The sequence below is a fragment of the Besnoitia besnoiti genome, chromosome VIII (assembly GCF_002563875.1).
Source record: "Besnoitia besnoiti strain Bb-Ger1 chromosome VIII, whole genome shotgun sequence".
Taxonomy (NCBI): domain Eukaryota; phylum Apicomplexa; class Conoidasida; order Eucoccidiorida; family Sarcocystidae; genus Besnoitia; species Besnoitia besnoiti.
Window position 1 is genome coordinate 2,219,783 of NC_042363.1, and position 8,649 is coordinate 2,228,431.

General features: G+C 61.3%; 1 protein-coding gene across 1 annotated transcript; it reads right to left on the reverse strand.

Moving 5' to 3' along the window:
• Positions 1 to 896: 896 nt before the first annotated feature.
• BESB_084340 (uncharacterized protein) lies at positions 897 to 8,649 on the reverse strand (the record flags this gene model as incomplete). The annotated part of the gene is made up of 4 exons (XM_029366784.1): positions 897 to 1,678; positions 1,803 to 1,949; positions 2,250 to 2,451; positions 2,806 to 8,649. The coding sequence occupies 4 exons, from the start codon at positions 8,647 to 8,649 to the stop codon at positions 897 to 899; spliced, it is 6,975 nt and encodes a 2,324-aa protein (XP_029217244.1).

Below are 8,649 nucleotides of genomic sequence, written 5' to 3' on the forward strand. Positions count from 1 at the left end.
TCCCTTCCGTTTCGGACTGCGCTGCAGGGTCGCCATTCGATCATGGCATTCCCTTCGGCATGCGTTCTCTCCTCGGAATGCCCCATATCCGTAAGCACTGGATATCGACGCCCGCAGGAAATCGAAGACGCACATGTGTGCACAAATTCTTTTCCGCCTTTCTTCCTCGTGCTACATCTCTTTGCACCACCTCCCCCTCGTCACCATCACGTGCTGAACTCTTTCGCCACGATTCTTCTCGCGACAGAAACTTCAACCGCGCACTCACCCAACCCGCACCGTCTCTCTGGTTTGCTTTCTCGACGACACACCACCTAGCGGAGCCGCCATCCCTGTCACAACCACCTTGTCTTAGTTCCTGTTCGGTCAACGCCGTGCACAAGGAAGAGAAAGAACGCCACGGAATGGAACAAGATGCCTCTCCACACCTAAAAAATCGGCGCTCTTCGAGAAGATTCATACTTGCTACCTGACACACAATACACACACACGCACGGCAGCCACCTCAACAGAACACGCGGCCACTCTAAACCGTGATGCAAGAAAATCAGGTCAGTTTCAGAAGAACAGAAGAAACTACCCCTCTCTTCCAAGGCCTGTCCTTCAGCCTCTATCTCGAGCGCAAGCATCGTGACAGGCGCCGGTCACGCCCCCTCTCTCCCACCGACTGATAGCTTGAGGCGGGCCGGTGGACACGCGAGTCGATGCGCCATCGGCGAAGGGCGCTGCCGCTTGCTGTCTGCAGTCCCGTTTGGATACCCGATAGCCGATTTCTTTGTCTATGATTCATCGTGCTTCACAACTTGTGAATCAGGATCATCATTCATGTGCCTGTACGAGCCTAGAGTGCGCAGACCCATCCGACAACGCACGACCTTCCTCCACCCCCTTGCACCTCAGTATTGCTCCCCTGCAGGACTCACCAGCGAGCTATCTTCAGCATCCCATAGTTCCACAGTGATGGAGGGCAGATGCTGGTTGTTTTCTTTTGACTCTTCAGTATGGAAAGCCTCCGGCGGCGCCTGAATTCTTTGGAGAGAGGCTCTACCCCCCGTCTCGCCAGATGCGGCGCCACGTTCTTCGTCACCGGCTGCGCGATAGACAACTTCCACGCGTTCGAGCGAAGCGCGCGTGCTGAGGCGCACAACGGCCATCTCTACACATCTCCACGTTGACTGATTCTCTTTTGGCGTCTCAGCCTCCTCCGCTTGCTCTCCCACTCCAAAAGCTGACAGGAGCACCTCTTGGCGCCTTTCTCCTGCCGCTCGCTCCTCTGGTTCCTCCTTCCTTCTTCTTTTCGGCGGGGGACCCACCGGAATGCTTGCGTCGTCCCATGCAACGATAGCCGCTCCTTTGAGCACGTCGCTGACTACTTCCACGCGGCCTTCCTCAACGCGTTCCAGCGCATCGTCTGAGTCTCCCCATACTTCGCCATACACACGAATTCGACGGACACCTGCAAATATTGTGTCGCCCTCAACTTCGCGCGCGAGTCCCTCTGCCTCCGCGCACACGTCGCGGTCTTGCCTCCGCGCTGCGAGGTGCAGCGAAACTCGAAGATGCGTGAGAGGTAAACCGTCGGTCCTTAGAGCGAACACGAGACGCTCCTCGTTCGGGAGGAGCGGCTCCAGCGACACAGCGGACTTCCACACGGATGGTGCCTCGCCATCCAACAAACCTGCAAACCTCAAACAACGGACCCAAGTCTTGATAGATGGGGGGAGGCGGGGGGTCGGTTTCACACGAGCTACATCCACAAGTGCGCCTCGCTCGCTACCCACGTGGGTATGTTGTTGGCTTACAGGATTCATCCGCTCCTCCGAAAAGGGAGGCGACATCAAGAGACATCTTCGCATCGTCTAGTAGCGTTCCCTCTCTCTTTTCTTCTCCGGTCCGCACCGCGCCGGCTCCACTTTGATCCAGAACGAGCTCAATGCCGTGCACGATAGCTGCACATATGCGAGATACAATCAGACCATAACCTTGGTCACGCGACGCCACGAAGATTGCAAGTGAAGCCCTTTGCTGGCCACTGCACCGCGGATGACTCCTGGAGCCCTCTGGAGTCAACCGTAGAGACGCATGCAGCCTCCACAGAACTGCCCATGACAAGAACCCAGACGAGCGCACAGCTGCTGAGGGTCTGAGCTTGCATGCATACATTCTCGAGGGACTACACATACGTTTAAAGTACAGACGCATGGAAAAGCTAGCATCAACGAAGCGTTCGATGATGTAAAATACCTCACCCGGTGAAGCGAGACGAACGATGATGCAGACGTCTTTGCTCGCGTCTCCCTCGTTCCATTCTGAGATCGCGGTGTGGCTCTCTTCCTTGCGCAGATACCGACGTTCGTCGTCCAGCGTGAGTGGATACTGACTCAGCAGGCGCATAGCGCTCAGCCGCGCACTCGGCCGCGAGCCGCTGCAGAAAATGACTTTCGCTCCCAGCTGGAGACACATCAGAACCAGGAGCAGCTCAAAATGCACCACCCTAGATCACAGTCTGTATTTAGAGTACGTCTACAAAAATATGCACATAGATGGTGAAACGGTGGAGGCACGCGGCAAGGTAACTACACACTCCGCACGTGATCTACGCCAGCAGAATTAGCACATTCTTAGAGCCTCAAGCAGCAGGTTGGCCAATGCATGCACACTAGAGGTCCACGAATTCCAAACTTCAAACCCTAAGATGCAGTGCATGAAATTCTGTCGCAGGGAGCTGTTTGGTCGAGCAGCAGTTGCGCGCTGAGCGCAGAGTTCCACTGAGGACGCTGAACGGGCGAACTCAGTCTCCCTCACCTGCGCGCTCGCCAGGTTGGGCAGTTCGCAGAAGGCGGGCGGAAGCGCCATCGCCAGGTCAGCCTTGGTCTCTTCATCGAGGAGAGACTCGACAACTCTGGCGGTCGCCACAGCAGCAAAGTCAGCCAGCTTTGTTTTCCACGTTGCCAGCACCGACTCAACTTTCTTTGCCAGTGACAGCGAGCCGACACACTCGCCCAGCACGCCCTGAAGCCACGCCTGACCCCGAGTGAACATTGGAAGAGACGAAACACTCTTCGGCTGCTTCCTGCTGGGGCGCGTCAGCGGCGACGCACTGGGCGAGACGGTCGCTGCCTGCGACGGAGACGGAGGCGAGGGCAGGGAGGAGCCGGCGTCACCAGGCACGCGCGGAGGCAAAGTCCGCGCGGCGCGTGTAGACGCGCGATGCTGACCGGAGACCGAGGATGACTCCTCTTCGATCTCTAGCCTCCGACAGCCTGTTTCGCTTCTTTCTTCTCCGCCCCTGTCCGGCACGCACTGGGACCTCACGGCGGAGACACGCGTCTCACTGACCTGTGCAGCGCCCCCACCGTCAGAGTGCCCGCCTGCTGCGCCTGCTCGGAGTTCAGCAGCTTCGACCGAGAGTCGACGGCAGTTGTCCGCTCCGCGGTGCTGGCGTCTGCCTCCCTCCACGGGTGCGTGGTGGACAGCAGGGCCAGAAGAAAGAGCAGAGGGAAGCAAGGAAGATGCAGGCGAGCGAAGAGAACTTGTCAAAGGGGAAGAAGCTGTGGAACCAGTTGTTGCTGTGCCGGTCTTCTCCTCTCGTTTTCCCACCACGGATGAGGCCTCTTTACCCCGCAGCCTCTTGCTGCTGTTTGCCAGCTCGCCCAGCGCGCCCGCCCGTCGGGCACTGTCGTTCTCTTCGCTCCGCCGGGACGCACTCGGCTGTCCTTCGCCAGCCTTCGTCTGCGAGTCGCGGCGGCTGCGGTCTCCTTTCTCCCTGCAGCGACCCACGGGGACAGGTACGGCGATAAAGAACGACTCACGCCGACCAACGGGAGAAGGCGACGAAGAGGAGCAAGGCGACGTGCAGGGAAGCCACTGCCTGCCGGAGATGGGTGAACTCCCCACGGGGGACGGTGGCTTTGCCTGTGTTGTCCCCTGTTGCTCATCTCCGGTGGACAGTCTCCTCTTCTCTACTCGTTTATGCGCTGCGCCTGCATCGGCTGTCGCGGAGGTCGAAGGGTGCTCCGCCGGTTGCCCGTGGCCTGCGCGTCCTCGCTGTCGCCCGTCGCCGCCTTCCCCCAAAGCAGCGGCTCGCTCACTTAAGCCTGGAAGCGACAGCGGAGATGAGTGCCAAGACGCGCGGGGCGACGACGGCCGCCTCCTGTCGCGCGTCCAGCCTGCGCGGTGAGGCAGCGCCGCCGACTGCGAAGGACTCACTAGAGGAGGAGGCACCTGCAAGAGGGAGGGCGGTGTGGCGCGCGCCGGATGCAGCGCCCCGGTGCCTGACGACGAACGCGACGAGGCCAGAAACGAGCAGCGACTCGGAGCAGGAGACGGAAGCGAGCTGTCTGCGCCCAAACCCTCCTGCACTTTTCCTCCTGCCCCCGCCGATGCGCCGAGCTCGCCTCCGCCGGAAGGGTCAGAAGCGACCAGCGGAGCCACGCGCCGCTCTCCCGTCGTATGCGGCGCTGCCACCGTCGCCGACAGACAAAACAGGGGAGATGAAGAAGAGGCGCCTGAGGGCGCGACTGAAGAAGCTGCACCACCCAGGCCGAAAGGCAGGAAAGCCGGCGCAGCCTGGCCTACGGGGAACGGAAGTTTCTCCTGTGTACCACGCAGAGACGCGTCGCCACGCGCCTGGTTTCGCGCATCCGTCGCTCCACGACAGCTTGCATTCGCCGGTGAGGAGGGTGGAGAGGCCGCCAACACAGAGATGGTCCCTGACTGGCTCTCCTCCTGCGTCCGCTTTGCGGAGTCTCCGTCGCTCTCTCTTCGTTCCCGCTGTGAACGCCTACCATCCTTCTCCACGCGGCTTTGCAGCGCGGGCCCCCTGGACAGACGAAAATCCGAGCTCTCCGCCCGCTCAGCATCTACGCCATCCTCAAGCTGATCCACGTCGCCGCGCAGAACCCAGCCTGGCTCGCCAGCTGCACTCGGGTGACCGCCGCTCGACTTGGGCACCTGCAGCTCAGCCCTCAAGTCGGCGACGAAGCCGGCGTCGCGAGCCCTCTTCCGTTCCCCGCTGTCTCTCCTCGCAGACTCCCGAGGCGACGATGAACACGAGCCAGATGAGAAAGAGGAAGGCTGCGTCGGCTGCATCGCCTCAGTTGCTTTCCCGTGGGTGGAGGGGGGTAAGCCGCGTCGAGCTCTTGCGTCGCCGTTCAGTGGAGAAGTGGGCGCCCTTGCTCTCATCGTGGCCTCACCTTCTGGAGCACTCCGATCGCGCGACGGCTGCCGGCTGGTCAACGAAGAAGAGCCGTGGGTGCTGCGGTGCGCGCCTTCCACCATCGGGGGAACAGAAGACACATCACACGTCGTCGGCGCGTCGCTCACGTCCCCGTCGTCTTCCTTGTCGTCTGTGGCTTCACCGTCTCGCGCAGCTTCGAGCGGTTCACTGGTGGTGCCTACCGGCTGAGCCACGAAGGAGCGTCCTGCCGCCAGTCGTCCTCTGTGGAAAGCAAGAATCCCAGGCGCACTCGCGGACTCTGGCTGCCGGCCAGTGGCTGCGACAGGTGAGGATGAAGAAGAAGAGCCTACACACGAAGCCGGATGCGTCCTTGCCGCAGACGACACACAGACGCCTCCGCCGTCGTGGGATCCATTTTCCAGCGGGGAAGCGGCACCTGCTTCACTGTTCTGTTCTTGAGCCAATTCCGCTGTCTTTCCCTCCTCGACTGTGCTGTCTTCTTCACCAGAGCGAACTTCACCACTGCTGGTTCTACACGGCCCAGTAAAGAGGCGACCCGCGGAAACGCGACGAGAGGGGAAGACGGTGGAAGACACCGAGGACGGCGGAGAAACAGGACGAGAGGCCGACTGCTCTTCTTCATCAAGAATGTGAACTGAAATCTGAGGACTCGCATGATCAAGACCGGACTGAGAGCTGGGCCCATGACGCGCTGCACACGTGTCTCTGGTCACGCCCTTCCCTTCTGAAACTTCCCCGCTCGCCAATCCTGGCCCTTGGCGCCAGGCAGGAGCCTGACTGTCTCCCACGCGGTTCGCCGCATCCTGAAGATGCTTTGCCGGCTCCACTGCCCGCGTCTGGAATAGCCCCGAGGTCGCTGCCGCCACAGGTCGTGCCTCCATTGCTGGCGACGTTGCCTCCGGCGCCAGCTCACTTCTCTCCTGCGTTTGGCTTTTCCTTTCTTCGTCCATCGAACGAGAGCTTTCCTTGGCGTCGGTCTCCACCGGGCTTCTCTGCGCCTTTTGGGGAGGCACAGCTCCCGCGAAGGTGCTAGATATTGCACTCTGCGAGGCAAGCGAACTCGCGTTCACGGTCTCTCCACGCCAAGGAGACTGACAGCGTTTCATCGGGGCCCAGCTCTCTTCTTTTCCTCCTTCCCGGCCCGGATCCCCCAGAAGCTCCACGTACCTGTCTCTCAGCTCTGCTGCACTGGGCGTTTCTGCAGACTCTACACTTCTGCCACTTGTACCTGGAGGACCTGCCGCTCTCCCGGCAGCGGCCTTGGCCTCGGGCACCGCACTCGCAGGGCTTGACACAGCCTGCCGCGCCTGCAGGTCTTCTGAGATGCTTCTCTGCCGTCTCTCGCCCGTTCTGCTTCCCTTCCCGCGCATTCCCTCTTCTTCCCCTTCCTTCTGAGCTTTTGCCGTACGCCCATCTCCCCTTCCTTCAGTCACAGAGACGGCCTGCCTTTTTCCAGGCGCCTCCGCAGCATCTGGCATCCCAGAAAGCTCTTCTCCCTCCTCGGGCACCGCCCTCGCCCCCCAGGCACGCGCGCCGTCCCTTCCTCCAGCGCCCGCGCTGGGCTCCACCCTGTCCCCACTCAGTCCGTTTTCTGCGGCCAAGCTTCCTCGGCAGGCGCTTTCACTGGGCGCTTCGCACAGACCCGAGTCAGGGCAGGACAGCCGATTCTGCGGACGCGGAAGGAAGGAAGGCGGACGACGCGGAGACGACACGGAGGCGCGAAGGCATTTCTGCGAAGAAGGCGGCAGGGAGGCTGCCGACGCTCGCCTACTCCGCCGCCGGTATTTACTCGTACTCCTCCGCGAGATCGACATCATCGACCGCAGCTGTCCCTCCTCAGCTGCGGCGTAGCACACACCTCGAAGCTGGCGTAAGTCTCCCATAAAGGATGTTGACAAGGAATGCAAGGATGAAGAAACAACGGCTAGCTCCGCCGACGCAGAAGGCGCAGCATCGCACACGGACTGCGAGGAGAGAGAGGGGGCGGAAACAGCCTGAGGCCCCTGAGCGGCGACCAGTCCTGACGAGGCACGCGATCCATACGAAGAAGCGCCCGCTTTCGATGCGGCTGTGTGCCGCCTTCCAGTACTCGATTTGCCAGATTCAGAGACCCTTTCGTGCCCTCCTCCCCGTTCGCCTCCGCGCACATTGTCGCCGTGGGGCCGCCGTGATCTCTCTGGAGACGGAAGGGAAGGATCTTTCTGCAGTTCGGAAGCTGTGAGTTGGTCACTGGTTGCCACTGGGGCACGGAGTGGGTGGCGCGTGCCGCCGTCCAGGTTTTCGACTGGTGAAACCGGAGGAATGCCGCGAACATTGCCTGCAGCAGGCGCGTCAGCGTCGGCCGCAGACATTCCCTCGACCTGGGCGGCTTTTCTTGTGCAATCTCCCGCAGACCGGCTGCGCCCAGAAGACGTCTTCAGTCCCGTCGGCCCAGCTGCACTACTGGCGGCTCCTCCGCAGTTCCGCGAGCACGCGATAGCAGCCCCTGAGCTGCGACGCACTCCCGACGGCCTGCAGGCGTTCATGAAGAAGCTCCTCGCCTCTCGAATGCGAAGGGAAGCATCCGAAGACAGCAGGAACGGGGGAGTGCTGCGGTCCTTGCCCCCTGCAATCCGTCCAGCGGAGAGCGCTCGTCTTCGCTCTGTATGGAACGCGTTTCCACGTTGCTCGTTCTCTGCACTTCCGTGGGGCTCCTCCGAAAGTGATGATGCACGCGGAGGCAAGTCGGCTTCTTCGAGCCCTTTCGCCGCCAGCGATCCTTGTTCCTGCTGCTCATCCGGCTCTCCCACTGGCGCTTTTTCAGGCCTTGCTCCAGACTGTCTGGATCCCAGCTTTGTCCGACCCCCTCCCGACTCTGTCTCTGCACGCGGCGGAGAAGTTCGGCCGGTCACACGTGAGTTTTCAACGCCCTCCACACCCCGCTCAACATCGCCGGTGCCGGTCTGTGCCTGAGTCACACCGTGCGCGCCGTCACCTGGGGGTGCATGGCGCTCGCCTGGATCGCTACCTCGTGAACATGAACCAGCAATCGGGTTGTCTGAAACAACTTCCGAAGCGAGACCCTCCCGAGTCGGGAGGCCACTGCCTTGATCTCGGAAGCCGTGGGGAAAAGACTTCTCTCTTCCATCCGCGGGGGCCGCGCACGTTGACGCCGCATCATTGGATTCACCTGCTAGCTGAACAGCTTGTGTAGAAGGCGGAGCGGATGAAACCGACTCAAGCAGTGTTCGAGGTGGCGAGCATCCTGAGAGAAGAGAAGCAGCAGAGGGAGAGAGGTACTGCACCCTGGCGCCGCTCGCGGCGGCATGAGATCCGGCAGCCGCGCTCGCTCGCTCTTCTTTGCTTCGAAGAATAGGCGACGGCGAAGCAGACGGGAAGGCAGACTGGGAGGAAGAAGACGAAGGCGTGGGCGGGAGGAAGCAAGGGGAAGGGAACAGATCTTCCATCAT